A 17483-nucleotide genomic window follows, 5' to 3' on the forward strand; every position below is an offset into this window, starting at 1 on the left:
CTTATCTTAACTACTAAACCAGGTTCGCTTCTTAATAAACAGACACCACACAAGCTGTTTGGTAGACCAGTTCAAAACTTTACTTGACATCGGCCGATGGAAGGGAGCGAGAATTCCAGTCAAGTGACCAACGCAGACACTTGACTGTGCTCAGCCACCTTCTCTTAACAACAGAATTACATTGCCTTAAATAGTTTTTTTTGTCCCCTTAGCACATTCGACAGACATTAGTCATGGTCAGAGGTACAGGAAAAGGTTTCCACAGAATGCATCACATCAAACCTTTTGTTTACATGGTACAAGATATACTGAAAACATTGGCCATTTGCTTTATCTCCAAATAGACCACCCTAGCTCTTTTCGCTGCTTCCTCTGTCATTTGGTCCCTCATAAACATAGGTCATTTGTTTACAAAGAGGTGACTGGCTATTTCTCTCTTCCTTTATTGCCTCCTCCCCATAAACATTGGTAATTTGGTTTATGGCATCTTACTTCCAAAGATATCTCTAGCTCCTTCTCTCTGCCTGTCACTTGGGAGACAATGTTATAGGATTTATTATCTCACACACCCCGCAACCTGAGGAAAGCCTAATTTGACACTAAATATAAGCTGTAAGCTAGCCCAGAAACCAATTTAATATCTTCTTATATTTTTAACTAAAATTCGGCTTCATCATTCCATCCTTTTATCAAAATTTTGATAACAACTACAGTCCTTGCTGAGTACATATGAAAGACCATAAGCATCTCATTAGACAAATTAATAGTACACTAGTAACACAATCAATTCATAGTGGACAATCGTTCCACAAGTCCCTCCAAACATTTTAAATGGCCTCCAACCTCCCCCGGACGTGACACTAAGATACTACCATAGGACAGGAAAAGGATCATAAAAATTGCGCAGCCTTTATTCGGCTTTGCTTGGAATTCCCCGTGTGCTGGTGTAACTGGTTCATGCTTCTCTTGTGTGGCACTGCATTTGCAACATAACAATGCCCTGTCACAAATATACTGTTTCCTTAAAATACACCAGTGCCTTGGTTGTGGCAAAAACAGGTAGATTTAACTGGCCTTTGCAGACCTCTTACTGTCTGTAGTCAGGGTATCTTTGCTGCGCTTGTCATGTTTGACTTCAATCTTGTTTAAAAGGAGGTGTGTACCATCCTTTAAATGTAGGTTAGTCTGCAAATTTGCCATTCTGAAGAAAGTTCAGTCCATGTGGGCTGGGCCAACCCAGAATAAAGGAACATCAATAGCCCATCGTCCCTGTTTCCACAAACTGTTAACAGTCAATCAAATGTATCCAGCGACGATGATCTTTCATCTTCACAGCAGTTCATGTTGTTAGCAACACTTGGTTGTTTCTTTCAACAGTCTCAATTTCTTCTTGTCCCAGCACCCCCATCGTATAGCCTTTATGGCCTTGGTCACTGGTTTCCAGCAAAAACTCCTCCAACCTGGAATGTAGATCTGGCAAGACATGGGTTAATTGCCGACCATACATAATTAGTTAATTGCACAGGGCCTGTAGGTGGCTTCCCCCCACTCTCCAGGGGGTGGACAGAGCAGCTTTTACTGTATCAATAAAAAGTTGTGAATCTTGTTCACCAGCTGAGTTTCTCCAGCACTTTTGTCTACCTTTGATCCTCCAGTATCTTCTTAACACTTCCCTGTGAATTTATTCTTTAATCCGATTATATCCGAAGAGGCTCTCCCCACCTAAATATTCAATTCTCCAAATATGTTCTCTTCCCCAATCTACTTTATCTTCTCACCTTTCATTCCTCATTGTGAGTTCCCTCAAACCTCCTTTTGTAAGTCATAAGACAATTTTTCATCTACCTTCATTTCTCTCACGCAGCACATGCTTCAACATCTTTTTGTTTGCTTCAAAACAGTAATCTTGCTTCATTTGCATTTTAAAAGACAACCTCTGTTATCATATCAAAACAATCTTTCCCAACAGAACTCATTCAGAATCAGTAATCAATAATACATTTTCTTTTCTCTGTAATTTTGACATTTCCAATCTCATTTAACACTTTAATCGGGATGAGTCTTTTTTTGTAAACTTGGTTCAAAAGATTTATAATCAACCAACACATTTTATCCATCGAGTATAGCTCCGCACCCCATTCATGCCTGTTTCTTAACGGTGCACACCATAAACTTTATCTATTTGCATTTTAAAAGACAAACTATTTAAAGCGACACACAATTTTGCTCATTGCTTTGAATTTCACACATTCCACATACAAAAACATTGCTTTACAAGCAGTACATATACAAAAACATTGTTTTACCAGCAGTATATAATATTTCATCTTCAAAGACGTCTCTTTGTAATTTACTTTCCCTTTTTCTGACAAGACTTCTGTTTACCAAAATCCTGGTCACCTAACCCTAATTGGACATTGATCCAGATCATGATTAGTCAGACTGCCCTTGAGTTTTCAGTCTCCCTCTCCTATCCTCATTTCTCCATTGAATTTTCCTTCATCCACAATTTTTTATAACATAGTTGCTTGTCAGAAAGAGGATTTACCTCCTGGGTAATTTTGTTTTGCAATCCCCATTGACTCTTTCCACCATCCCAGATACCTGTGGGTGGTGTGTACAGTGAATTGCTGTCAGATATTAAAATGTGCACATTTTTCCTTATTAATAGTGGTTGGTAGAGCTTCACTCCACCTACTAAATAAATCTAAAATCAATACGCAATATTTATAACACTGGGCCCTTGGCATCTCAATAAAATCAATCTGTATGCATTCAAACGATCATGATGGCATTGGCGTCACCCCTGAGGGTATCCTAATTGGTTTGCCTGGATTACTTCATTGGCAAATTTTACATTCAGAGGCCTGCTTCAGTGCCTCATCAAATTTTCGGGTGTCACCACATTTCCTTTGTTATCCTATCATTCCCTCCTTACCAGCATGGGTAAGACGGGTAAAAATGTATCGTATACACCAACTTGTCCAAGCGGGGTGTGCTGAATCAATGGCACAGCCCTCTTGTTTCCATAGTTATTTTATATATAAGAGGCGTCCCTCTGTAATGTACATACCTCCCTCATGTTTGGCAGGACCGTTCTATTTGCTAGCATCTGTTTATCTGCTGTCACTACGCATTTGGATGTACAGGCTGCCTGTTTGGATACACTATCGGCAACTCATTGCCTTTTGCTATAGGGTCCCCAGCACCAGTGTGTGCAGTACATTTAATAATGACCAGCTGTTCTGGTAGCATCAATTATGCACAGAAAGGGATTCCCGTGCTCCCAATCCTGGGCAGCTTTGTAATGTCAGAACTTCAAGTTATAGGGATGTTACTGACGGAACTGTCCCAGGTAAAGATGCCATTGCTACTGGTAGGGCATAGGGAGGTGGACATCTCACAAGATTATCTAACTCCTCATCTTCATTACCAAATAGGGTTGCCGTGCCAGACATGAAGTCTCCTCCAGAGGATTTACCAGTACTGGGTTTATTTTTTACGAACCATCACCTGTTTCTCACCTCCTGTCTGTCTTTTAATTATATTCTCTTGTTCCTCTGCCCACTGGCATTCTAGTTGCAATAATTTCCATCCTTTCCCAGTGCTATCCTTGTTTCTTAACTCAATCTAGCAATGTTACAAAATTGTGAGATTTAAAAAATCAAGTCTGCAATTTATCCCATCAGATAAAGCATAACAATAAGTTTAATTTGACACCTAATTCACTTTCATATCTCAAGTAATAAAAAAGTTATGGCCATTTTCATACTTGGAAATTAGCATCTTGTTCCCTATTGATTTTCTATGGACATAACAAAAAAGCTGTGATCATGGACAGTCAAAAGCCCATAACCTTCTTAAAAATTAAGAGTTTAAGAGGGAACTGCAGATGCTGGAGAATCGAAGGTTACACAGAAAAGCTGGAGAAACTCAGCGGGTGCAGCAGCATCTATGGAGCGAAGGAAATAGGCAACGTTTCGGGCCGAAGAAGAAGGGTTTCGGCCCGAAACGTTGCCTATTTCCTTCGCTCCATAGATGCTGCTGCACCCGCTGAGTTTCTCCAGCTTTTCTGTGTAACCTTAAAAATTAAGAGAACTGAATGAAATTTTCAGTTATCATAGATTGAAGCATTCTGAAACAAATATAAAATAATCTTACTTGGATGACCTGAAATTAAAGCATATCATTAGTTAGTTACCCAATTGTAGCTAATTTCAAACTTCAATTACTAGATCTAAACATCTATCCATTTGTTAATAAATGATTAACATTTTTAAATAGCCTAAATGTCCAAATAATATTCACAAATAATTCACAATAAAACATGATTTTTAAATCTCATTTACATCAATTTATAAGCCAAACGGAAGGAATTTAGTGTTCAATTGCTGTAAATTAAAGTCTATTTTAAATCTGCTTTCTAGTGGGTTCCTGTCTTCCTTTCCCATATCAACACCTCTGTTTATTTAATTGTCTCAACATTCCATGTGCCCCCTACTGGCCAGGCTTCATCCCCTAACCGTTTGGTCAACTTGTAACTTAACATTCTAAATTTCTTATTATACATAGGATTCAAATAACACATATATAGGACCGGTATCCAGAGCATTCCCCATAGATAGATAGAAAGAGAGAGAGAGAGAGAAAACAGACTTCTTAATTCCGAATCGTTCCAAATATATCAACCAGGCCGACCCACTAAATGAGACCCCAATTTCTCAATTTGGCTGACTTTTTAACTCTTTAATATACGACCCAAGTGTCTCAACGAAGCAGACCCCTAACCGAGACCCCAGTTTCTTTTCAACTTGGCAGACTTCTTAATACTGTAATATAAAACGTCACTTATTTCTCAACCCGACAACTCCCCGGATGTCTCAATAAGCCAGACGCACACCTCACCCCCCGTATCTCAACCCGACAAATCACGGATGTCTCAATGAGGCCGATGAGCCCTTAATAGAGAGAGAGAAAGAGAAAACAAAGAGAGATAAACAGAGAGAGAGAGGAACCACTCACGTCCTTCTTAACAATATACACAAGCCTTTCTTAAAAATACATGCACAATTCTGCCTTAAAAATACATACACAATCCCTTCTTAAAAAAAAAACATATAAAGCCCAAATGGTCTTACCTGTGTCTGTTTCTAAGAACCTCGGCAGGGAACCAATTCAATGTCTGATGAAGGATCACAGACGTTCCCGGGAGTTTCTAGGGAGTCGGTCTTACAAGGGGGCCGATAGAGCTCAGTTATCTCCCTTCCAATCCCGGCAACCTCTGCAACCGCTTGCACAGTCAGCCGTTGATGTGGTCCCAGCGAGGCCTGCATAACTACGCCTGTATTTAATGCATAAATACAGGCGTAGTTAATACTACTAAATACTAATGCATTTTGTTGTCTCTGTACTGTACACTGACAATGACAATTAAAATTGAATCTGAATCTGAATCTGAATCTGAATGAAAAAGCTACTTATCTTAACTACTAAACCAGGTTCGCTTCTTAATAAACAGACGCCACACAAACTGTTTCAGCAGATGATTGAAGTAAGTCACAGAGGCGGGGGAAAATAAGGAGATAAAAGGGTGTGATACAAGGAGAGAGGAATGTATATGTGCAGCTTTAAGAGACATTGGTCAGGTAGTACTTGGAGTATTGCTCACAGTTCTGGCCACTCCAATATAGGACTGATATGGAGGCTTTGGGGAAGGTGCAGAGATGGTTAACCAGAATGGTTTAAAAACAAGGGACTGCAGATGCTGGTTTACAAAAACAGGACACAAAATGCTAGAATAACTCAGCGGGTCAGGCAGCCTCTCTGGAGAGAAGTGAAAAAGCTACTTATCTTAACTACTAAACCAGGTTCGCTTCTTAATAAACAGACACCACACAAACTGTTTGGTAGACCAGTTCAAAACTTTACTTGACATCGGCCGATGGAAGGGAGCGAGAATTCCAGTCAAGTGACCAACACAGACACTTGACTGTGCTCAGCCACCTTCTCTTAACAACAGAATTACATTGCCTTAAATAGGGTTTTTTTGTCCCCTTAGCACATTCCACAGACATTAGTCATGGTCAGAGGTACAGGAAAAGGTTTCCACAGAATGCATCACATCAAACCTTTTGTTTACATGGTACAAGATATACTGAAAACATTGGCCATTTGCTTTATCTCCAAATAGACCACCCTAGCTCTTTTCGCTGCTTCCTCTGTCATTTGGTCCCTCATAAACATAGGTCATTTGTTTACAAAGATGTGACTGGCTATTTCTCTCTTCCTTTATTGCCTCCTCCCCATAAACATTGGTCATTTGGTTTATGGCATCTTACTTCAAAGATATCTCTAGCTCCTTCTCTCTGCCTGTCACTTGGGAGACAATGTTATAGGATTTATTATCTCACACACCCCGCAACCTGAGGAAAGCCTAATTTGACACTAAATATAAGCTGTAAGCTAGCCCAGAAACCAATTTAATATCTTCTTATATTTTTAACTAAAATTCGGCTTCATCAGAAGGACTGGGTGACATTCCGGGTCGAGACTGAGGCGGGTCTCGACCAGAAACGTTACCCATTCCTTCCAACATTTTGTCACAACCTAAACAGTGTCCATCTATCCACGTGGCGGTGTGCCAGCAGGCAGGAGGAGCGGGCAAAGACCTTGCCACAGAGCGGGCAGGTGAAGGGGCACTGGCCGGTGTGGACTCGCCGGTGCTCCAGCAGGTGGTCAAGGCGGGTGAACGCCTTACCACAGGACGGGCAGGGGAAGGGACGCTCACCACTGTGGGTACGCTGGTGCTGCCACAGGCTGGACATGCGGGTGAAACCCTTGCCACAATCAGCGCACACAAAGGGTCTCTCTGGTGTGTATCCGCTGGTGCTCCCGCAGCCCCCATGCTCCCTTGTCACAGTGGGAGTAGCTACTCGCCGGCATGAGCCTGCCAGTGCTGTCGCAACCCCCACGAGCTGTTAAATGACTCACCACAGTACGGGCAGTCGTAGAGCTGGCCACTGGTGTGCACATGCTGGTGAGACAGGGCGTGAGAGGCCATGGCAATACGCTCTCCACGCACAGAGCTGGGACAGGACGGTCGCCGCCGTGCACCCGCTGGTGGGACAGCAACTGGCTGGAGCAGATGAAGCCCTGGCCGCACTGGGCACAGATGTAGGCGTGCTCCCCCGTGTGGGTGCGCTGGTGCACCAGCAGGTTGCTGGAGTGGGTGAAGTCCTTGCCGCACTGGGCGCAGGTGTAGGGGCGCTCTCCAGTGTGGGTACGCTGGTGCACCAGCAGGTTGCTGGAGTGGGTGAAGAGCATGCCGCACTGGGCACAGGTGTAGGTGCGCTCGCGGGAGTGTGTGCGTTTGTGCTTCAGCAGCGTGATGGAGCGGGTGAAGCCTTTGCCGCAATCGCTGCAGGTGAAGGGCTGCTCCCCGGTGTGCAACAGCCTGTGCACCTTCGTGCCCTTGGACGACTTGAAGCCTTTGCCGCATTCGAAGCAGGTGAAGGGTCGCTCACTACTGTGCACCCGCTGGTGCTCCCGCAGACCTGACAACTGGGTAAAGCTCTTGCCGAATGTGAAGCAGCCATGGGGCTTCTCGCCCGTGTGAACCCGCCGGTGGGCCTTCAGGCCGTCTTGTAAATCTTGTCCGACTCTGAGCAGTTGAAGGGGCGTTCTCCCGTGTGCATCCGCCGGTGGATCTCCAGCTTGCTCGGGCAAGCAATGGCCTTGCCACACACGTCGCACTCATAACGCCTCTCTTTGTTGTGCCCCGTCATGTGGTCCTCCATCAAATCTCAGCCCCTCGAAGCTCCGCCCGCACACCGAGGAGATGGGGGGCTCACCTGCACCCTGGCCGCCCTCAATGGCCGCTCACGTCCCCGTCTCTCCGTCCTCAGCAATGGCTGCTAAAAGGGGAAAACAGAGGGTCAACAAGCTGGCAATCAGGACATTACTAACGCACGAACGAACATTGCTAGCGCTTGAAGTGGGGGGTGTGAGGGGGGGGGGGGGGGGGGGGGGGGGGGGGGGAGGAGGAGGGGGAGCAGGGATGAAGGAGGGGCGCTGCAGTCGGAGGACCAGAGACGGTGGATCGCAGCCTGCCGCCAACAGGGAGGGGGTGAAGCGGGATGGAGAGGAGGGGATGAGGGGGGGACGGAGTGGAGAGGTGGTGAGGAGTCAAGTGGGGAAGGGGAAAGCGGACAGTGGAAGTGAGGGGAATGGGAGAAGAGAGGAGAGTGAGGGGAAAGGGGACTGGAAGAGGAGTGGGTTAGGGGAGAAGGGGTGTAGTGGGGTGAGGAAGAAGGGTACGACCGCGCCCCGTGATGCACCCCCGCCCTGCCCTGTGAAGTATCCCCACCCTGCGCCGTGAAGTACCCCCGCCCCACACACGCACGACCGGCGCCTTCAAGTCACGGTGGGGCAGCCGGCACCGCCTGCCTCTTCGTCTCCCGTCGCAAAGGACCAGGTCCCGTCCCCTCCTTGCGGCCAACCAATCAGAGCCGCGTCCCCGCCCCTCGGACGGACAGCGCCCTCTACCATCCGGAGCCGTCCATCCAGCCGCAGCAACGGTTGCCATGGCTGGGGGGGGGGGGGGGGGGGGGGGGGAGAATCACAGCAGCTGCAGAGGCTGCAAACCTGAGATAAAACCTCAAGGGGGGGCAAACTACAAAATTCTGCAGTAACTCAGCGGGACGGGCAGCATCTCTGGAGAGAATGAATGGGTAACGTTTCGAGGTCAAGACCCTTCCTCAGTCTGAGAGTCACAGGAAAGATGTAGACGGTGATGTGGAGTGGAAAGCTTTTACATAGAAACATAGACAATGGGTGCAGGAGTAGGTCATTCAGCGCTTCGAGCCAGCACCGCCATTCAATATGATCATGGCTGATCATCCACAAACAGTTCCTGCCTTCTCCCCATATCGTCCTGATTCCGCTATCTTTAAGAGCTCTATCTAGCTCTCTCTTGAAAGTATCCAGAGAACCGGCCTCCTCCTGAGGCAGAGAATTCCTCAGACTAGCAACTGCATTGTGTGAAAAAGTGTTTTCTCGTCTCCGTTCTAGATGGCTTACCCGTTATTCTTAAACTGTGGCCCCTGGTTCTGAACTCCCCCAGCATTGGAAACATGTTTCCTGCCTCTAGCAAAGTGTGTCCAGGTTCAGCTTCCGAAGGACCGTGTTGGGGCACTGAAGATGCAGCTGGATGACCTCAGGATTATTCGGGATAATCCTGGACAGGACCTGCAATAAGATCGTTACACCGAAGATACCTGAAGAGAGAAGGGACATGTCTGCAAGTCAAAAGGTGACGTTGAGGCATAACCGAAGAGACAGACGTAGTTGGGGACAGACAGGGGTTTCTGCGGCAACAGGTGGGAGTCAAGGATGGTGTGTTGCCTCCCTGGTGCCAGGATCCAGGACTTCACGGACCGATTGCAGAGCATCCTGAAGGGTGAAGGTGAGCAGCCGGAAGTGGTAATGCATGCCGGCATAAATGACGTCGGGAAGAAGAGGAAAGACATTCTACAGCGTGATTTCAGAGAACTCAGAAGGCGGCTGAAAAGCAGGACCTCCAGGGTGGTTATCTCCGGTTTGCTTCCAGTTCCTCGTGATGGTGAGGGAAGGAATGTGTGGCTGAGGAGCTGGTGCAGCGAGCAGGGATTTAGATTCTTAGACCACTGGGATCTGCTTTGGGGGAAGGGCGAATTGTACAAAAAGGATGAGTTGCACCTTAACAGGCAAAGGAACAGCAATGGCAGGTATTTCTGGGAGTAATACAGGAGGTGCGGGATTGGTTCATGGAAAAAAGGAAGAAAGATTCCAAGTGGAGTAAGCGGCGACCGTGGCTGACAAGGGCAGTCGGGGACAGCATAAAAATAAAAGTACAACATAGCAAAGATGAGCGGAAAGCCAGAGGATTTGGTAACTTTTAAAGAGCAACAGAAGATAACTAAAACACCAATACGGGGAGAAAATGTGAGGTACAAAGGCAAGCTGGCCAAGAATATAAAGGAGGATAGTAAAAGCTTATTTTGTTATGTGAAGAGGAAAAAAAAGTTACGCCCAAATTTGGACCCTTGAAGACTGAAAAAAGTGAATTCATTATGGGGACCAAGGAAATGGCAGACGAGTTGAACAGGTACTTTGAATCTGTCTTCACAAACAATCTCCGAGATGTACTAATGGCCAGAGGATCTATGGTGACGGAGGAACTGAAGGAAACTCACATTAGGCAAGAAATGGTGTAAGGTAGACTGATGGGACTGAAGGCTGATAACTCCCCAGGGTCTGATGGTCTACATCCCAGGGTACTTAAGGAAGAAGTCAAGGGGGAGAGAGAGAGAGAGAGGTGGAGAGGAGGAGTGTGGACGCATAGTTTATTGATTACCCCTCTTAGACGGGGGTTTATTGATTATGTACAGCAAGGGGGAAGAGTGGAGGAGAGATGGAGATGGAAAGAGGGGAGAAAAGGGGTTTATTGATTACTAGACTAAGTGGGACCAGTTGGGTCCCAGCATCACATGGCAGAGCGAGTCCCCCAACGCAATATTCCACCTCTCCACCAATTCCAATATTAGTGGCCAGTGGTCACTCAAGCCTGTTGTGCTGTCAGCTCACTCACTCACGGCCAGTGGGCTGGCAGTTTACTCATGGCTATTCATTGAAATTCCCCTTCAAGCAGTGTGTAAGGCCACCAAATCCAAGTGCAGTTTCATACCATTTCAAGCAGGATGCAAGGCCACTAAAGACAGCGAGTCGTGACCTCTCCCTCCTATATATTGCAGAGACTGAGCCACGCCCACACTTCTGGGTTTTATAGTCCCACCACCCTCCCACCAGAAGGGGCCTGGCCTTCGTGGCGCGATTGACAGGAGAGATAATCTCAATATTTTTTAAACACTAATAACTATTTTAATTTTCATCGATGGGAAAAGTCCTCGGCACCTGATGAGCGGAGGGGGACTCTGACTAAGATGGCCAAAATTCACCGCCGTACGTGATAACGTTTTATCTAAAATCAATATAATGCGCAAACAGGAAGTGGTCAAGATTAAAATTTTAATTATATAGAAGGCAAGACATCTTTAATTAGGCAAGGCAACTTTAATTAGGCAAGGCAACTTTAAGTAGGCAAGGCAACTTTAATTAGGCAACACAGCATTTCCAAACCAAAGGCAACACAGCTTCAGCATTTCCAATCCAAAGGCAACGCAGCTTTAGCATTTCCAATCCAAAGGCAACGCAGCTTTAGCATTTCCAAACCAAAGGCAACACAGCTTCAGCATTTCCAATCCAAAGGCAACGCAGCTTTAGCATTTCCAAACCAAAGGCAACACAGCTTTAGCATTTCCAAACCAAAGGCAACACAGCTTTAGCATTTCCAAACCAAACGCAACACAGCTTTAGCATTCCCAAACTATATTTTCAAAGCCCATTAATGGCACTGACAGGTCACTAAAACCACTCACAGTTTAGTAGACATGTGTTCAGTGTTATTCACAGCTCAGTCTGAGAGACGTGACCCTCGCTTCCCCCATCTTGCAGAGACTGACTGAGGCACTCAACACTTCTGGATTTTAAAGTCTCTACGGAAGGGGCGTGGCCTTCAGGAGAGAGAATCTCAACATTTTTTAAACACGAATAACTCTTTTACTTTTCATCGATTGGAAAAATCCTCTTGTCCTGCGCAGCAGAGGGGGACTCTGAGTTAGATGGCCTAAAATCACAGCCGTAAGTGGCAGCGTTTTTTCTAAAATCAATATGCAGAACAAGCAGTGGTCAAGATCAGACGTTTAGTAATATACTAGACTAAGTGGGACCCGTTGGGTCCCAGCATCACAAGGGAGGGCTGGTCACCAATGCAATATTCCACCTCTCCACCAACTCCAATATTGCTGGTCGGGGGGGGGGGGGGGGGGGGGGGGGGACACTTTCTGTTGCGCTAGTCTGAGTGTTGTGGGCCGAGGGTACTGGTTTCCAGAGGGCTAGTAGTGAGTTTGTGGGCCAAATGGATATTTGGGCTGGCAGCTCAGTCACTGAGGGCTGGAAGCTCAGTCTCTGAGGCCTGGCAGTACAATCACTTGGTCCTGGCAGGTTGACGGTTGAGAAACTGCCAGAAATTCTGTCCAAAACTGATGACAGACTATACGAGAGAAGGGGGAAGAGGAAGGACTGAATGGATTATTGTGCTGGCAGATCAGTCATTTTCGGCTGGTGGGCTGGAAGTTCACTTACTCAAGGCTGGTATGCTGGCATTTCACTCAGTCACCCCACCTACCTTCACCACCCCCCTGCTCCTTGCCATTACTCTCCCACCCACACATTCAGTGCATCTCCACACAAGATGAGAATTATTAAGTTCTTGTTGTGTCTCTTGTTGTGTTCATCATTCAACGAAGCACACTTTTAATGACAACATTTTTGGTCGATGTTCCATCTTTCAGGAAAACCTTGACATCTTTCATCTTTCAACCAAAAGGCATCTTGCTGCAGACATATTGAGGAGTTCTGTCCATCACTTCAAAGCTTTCTCTCCTAATCATTGGACATTCATCCCAAACAATGACTTTCACTTACCTCATGAAATGTGCCGTCTTAGAGTTCTTCTCGATGCTGCAGAATGTATCCTCGGCCACTTGGATGGGTATCTTGAATCGAGAATGCGTAGTTCTTCCACCACGCATTAACAATAGCCACATCACCTTGACCTCTAACTTTTCCCAACATGATGTCGAAAAGACAGCCTAAAGACAATTTCAATTGTTAATGAACACTGAAGAATTTGTGCAAATTTTTTTTTCGTGATGGGGGCTGTCAAGGTGGGGTGGGGGTGGTAAACGTCGTGCAGCCAAGGGAGGGGCACAGCTTCAGGCAGGGGCTCTCATGAGCTGATGAGAAAGGGGGGGGGGGGGGGAGGTGCCCTCATGCAGGGGACGTGGGCGGCTTCAGTAGGGGGTGCATCCTATAGCCAGGCGGAGGGCAGCATCTTGAGGTGGGGGATGTCAATGGAGGAGGGGGGGGGGGGGGCAGTGAGCGATTCATTCATGACCTCTGGACTCACTCACTGCCTCGGGATTAACTCATAGCCTTTGGACTGACTGACTCTCACGGCTTGTGGACTGACCGATGCCCGACTTCTGGAGTCACGTCCGACTTTTGTAAAATGAAAACTGTAACATCTACAGTGGCTTGCAAAAGTATTCATACCGCTTGAACTTTTCCACATTTTGTCACATTACAACCACATACGTAAATGTATTTTATTGGGATTTTATGTGCTAGACCAACACAAAGTGGCGCATAATTATGAAGTGGAAGGAAAATGATACATGGTTTTCAAATTCTTTTTACAAATAAAAAACTGAAAAGTGTGTCGTGCAAAAGTATTCAGCCCCCTTTACTCTGATACCCCAAAATAAAATCCAGTGCAACCAATTGCCTTCAGAAGTCACCTAATTATTAAATAGAGTCCACTTGTGTGTAATCTAATCTCAGTATAAATACAGCTGTTCTGTGAAAGCCTCAGAGGTTTGTTAGAGAACATTAGTGAACAAACAGCATCATGAAGCCCAAGGGACACACCAGACAGGTCAGGGATAAAGTTGTGGAGAAGTTTAAAGCATGGTTAAGTTATAAAACAATATCCCAAGCTTTGAACATCTCACGGAGCAGTGTTCAATCCATCATCCGAAAATTGAAAGAGTATGGAACAACTGCAAACCTACCAAGACATGGCCGTCCACCTAAACGGACAGGCCGGGCAAGGAGAGCATTGATCAGAGAAGCAGCCAAGAGGCCCAGGGTAACACTGGAGGAGCTGCAGAGATCCGTAGCTCAGGTGGGAGAATCTGTCCATAGGACAACTATTAGTCGTGCACTCCACAAATTGGTCCTTTATGGAAGAGTGGGAAGAAGAAAGCCATTGTTGAAAAAATGCCATAAGAAGTCCCGTTTGCAGTTTGCCACAAGCCATGTGGGGGACACAGCAAACATGTGGGGACACAGCAAACATGTGGGGGAAGGTGCTCTGGTCAGATGAGACCAAAATTGAAGTTTTTGGCCTAAATGCAAAACGCTATTTGTGGCGGAAAACTAACACAGCACATCAACCTGAAAACACCATCCCCACTGTGAAACATGGTGGTGGCAGCATCATGCTGTGGGGATGCTTTTCTTCAGCAGGGGCGGAAGCTGGTCAGAGTTGATGGGAAGATGGATGGAGCCAAATACAGGGCAATCTTGGAAGAAAACCAGTTAGAGCCTGCAAAAGACTTGAGACTGGGGCGGAGGTTCACCTTCCAGCGGGACAACGACCCTAAACATACAGCCAGAGCTATAATGGAATGGTTTAGATCAAAGAATATTCATGTGTTAGAATGGCCCAGTCAAAGTCCAGACCTAAATCCAATTTAGAACCTCTGGCAAGACTTGAAAATTGCTGTTCACAGACGCTCTCCATCCAATCTGACTGAGCTTGAACTATTTTGCAAAGAAGAATGGGCAGAAATTTCAGTCTCTAGATGTGCAAAGCTGGTAGAGACATACCCCAAAAGACTTGCAGCTGTAATTGCAGCGAAAGGTGCTTCTACAAATTATTGACTCAGGGGGGCTGAATACTTTTGCACGCCACACTTTTCAGTTTTTTATTTGTAAAAAAAATTGAAAACCATGTATCATTTTCCTTCCACTTCACAATTATGCACCACTTTGTGTTGGTCTATCATATAAAATCCCAATAAAATACATTTACGTTTGTGGTTGTAACGTTACAAAATGTGGAAAGGTTCAAGGGGTATGAAAATTTTGCAAGCCACTGTACATTGAGGAACAGTGTCTTCCTGACAGCCATCACGCTATTAAACATAACAAATAAGCTCTGAACTACGAAAGACTATATTATTTGTACTATTTGTTGATCACACACACCCTTCACCTCACACAGACTCACACAAACACACACTCATTTACACACACACTCTCATATATACATACAGACTAATCCACACACACAGACTAATTCACACACACATATACACGCACTCATTCACACGCACACTCAATCGCACACACTCATTCACACACATTCTCGCACATACACACATATACACACTCGCACATATACACACACAGAGACTCATTCACACAGACTCATTCACACACACACATACTCATTCGCACAAACACAGACTCATTCGAACACATTCTCACACACACCCATTTGCACACTCACAAATTCACACATACACAGACTAATTAACTCACACATACACACACACTGACTCATTCCACACAGACTCATTCACACTCACGCACATACACATACTCGTTCACACTCCCACTCATTCATACACACACACACTCATTCACACACACAGACTCATTCACATACACACCTATTCGCACACACACTCATTCACACACACTCATTTACACGCACATTCACACACACTCATTCTCACACACACACTCATATTCACACACACATATTCATACATATTCACACATATATTCACACACACATATATATACACACACACATATACACACACATATTCACACAGCCACACACACATATATACACACACACACATACTCACACACAGACTCATTCACACGCACATAGACTCATTCACACACACCCACACTCATTCGCACATACACTCATTCGCACACACATTTTCACACATTCACACACACACACATTCACACACACTCGTTCACACCCACATAGACTCATTCACACACACACACACACACACAGACTCATTGACACACACACACACAGACTCATTTTCACACACACACATACTCATTTACACATACATTCACACACACATACAGACTAATTGGCACACACATTCTCACACGTACACTTATTCGCACACACATTCTCACACACAGAATCATTCACACACATACACATACGCATTAACCCTCCCAGACTCATTCATACACACACACATATACACACACACTCATTCACACACACAGACTCATTCACACACACAGACTCATTCACACACACACACATATTCATTCACAAATATACACATATTCACACACATACATACACACGCATATGTTCTCACACACATATATTCACACACACATATTCACACACAGCCACACTCACACATAGACACACATATTCACACAGACACATTCACACACACACGCACTACTAAAATGCCAAGTAACTTCCGAACGTGTTTTTTTTATTTTATTTTATTTTATTAGAAGTACAATAATGTGGTACCTTGTAGATACCTAATATATATTGACATGTTCCATTTTATGTACAACATTTCTTTTAGCAGTAAATGGAAGAAAAGAAAGAGAATTGTAGAAAAATAGTGAAGTGCGTGATATCGAACAGTGAGGTGAAGGAAAGAAGAAAAGAGAGAAAATAGAGAGAAAAAAAGGCGATAGAAAACAGGAGACTGAAGGAGAAATAGCTATTTATTATTCTTGACCACCCTTCACCCGATCCTGAAAGTTAATTTCTACAGTTGTTTTGCACCATATGCTTGTAAGAAGTCGATCAATGGAGACCAAATCATTAAGAATTGGTCTGCTTTGTCTGTTAGGAGTCGCCGCAAGAACATATTGAATATACAGTGTGTAAAACGAATCTTTAAATCCTGCTCTGGAAGCTGTTGCTGAAACAAAATGCTGCTTTTAAATAACATCTAACAAACAAACACACACACGCACATACAACTAAAATGCCAAGTAACTTCAGAACGTGTTGAATATACAGTGTGTAAAACAAATCTTTAAATCCTGCTGTGGAGGCTGCTGCTGAAATAAAATGCTGCTTTTAAATAACATCCAACAAACACACAGTTACCACAGACAGGGCAGTAAATTCATTAATTATTCAGCAGCGTTTGCACTTGCCGCCATCTTGAGGTCATCATCTCGTTGCTTGCCACCAACCGGAAATGACGTCATGGACGCCACCTTGCTGCTAACCGGAAAAACGTCATCGGCGCCATCTTGCAACCCAGCCAAAATCACAGAATGAGCGTAAATTTTTAAATTAAACACAGAACTGATCTAATAAAATGTTTATTCATGCTTTATCCATCTCAAAACGGTTGCAATCATTTCAAAACCCAAACGAAACAAATTTACAAACTCTTTACAAATGCATTTTATTTTCTGTAAACTTTTATTTTAAACAGCCAACAGAAACGAATTTACAAACTCTTTACTACCAAAACATTTCCTGAAAAAAGCACACACACACACTCATAGCCAATACTAAAATGGGTAAGAAACTTCAGAACGTGTTGAATATAGAGTGTGTAAAACGAATCTTTAAAGCTTTATGTGGAGGCTGCTGCTGCTGAAACAAAATGCTGCTTTCAAATAACATCTAACAAGCACACACACACACGATACTAAAATCCCAAGTAACTTCAGAACGTGTTGAATATACAGTGTGTAAAACGAATCTTTAAAGCCTGCTGTAG

The 17483-nt window shown here is 44.7% G+C and overlaps 1 protein-coding gene and 1 long non-coding RNA gene across 2 annotated transcripts; both read right to left on the reverse strand.

Annotated features, from left to right (window-relative positions):
- Positions 1–1337: 1337 nt before the first annotated feature.
- Positions 1338–5126, reverse strand: LOC129713593 (uncharacterized). The gene is made up of 2 exons (XR_008726258.1): positions 4082–5126; positions 1338–3859 (listed from the first exon to the last, which is right to left on the reverse strand). It is a non-coding gene; the product is annotated as an uncharacterized LOC129713593 (long non-coding RNA).
- Positions 5127–6599: 1473 nt separating this feature from the next.
- Positions 6600–7323, reverse strand: LOC129713617 (zinc finger protein 41 homolog). The gene is made up of 2 exons (XM_055662805.1): positions 7210–7323; positions 6600–6806 (listed from the first exon to the last, which is right to left on the reverse strand). The coding sequence occupies exons 1-2, from the start codon at positions 7321–7323 to the stop codon at positions 6600–6602; spliced, it is 321 nt and encodes a 106-aa protein (XP_055518780.1).
- Positions 7324–17483: the final 10160 nt, after the last annotated feature.

Source organism: Leucoraja erinacea, chromosome 36 (genome assembly GCF_028641065.1).
Source record: "Leucoraja erinacea ecotype New England chromosome 36, Leri_hhj_1, whole genome shotgun sequence".
Lineage (NCBI taxonomy): Eukaryota > Metazoa > Chordata > Chondrichthyes > Rajiformes > Rajidae > Leucoraja > Leucoraja erinaceus.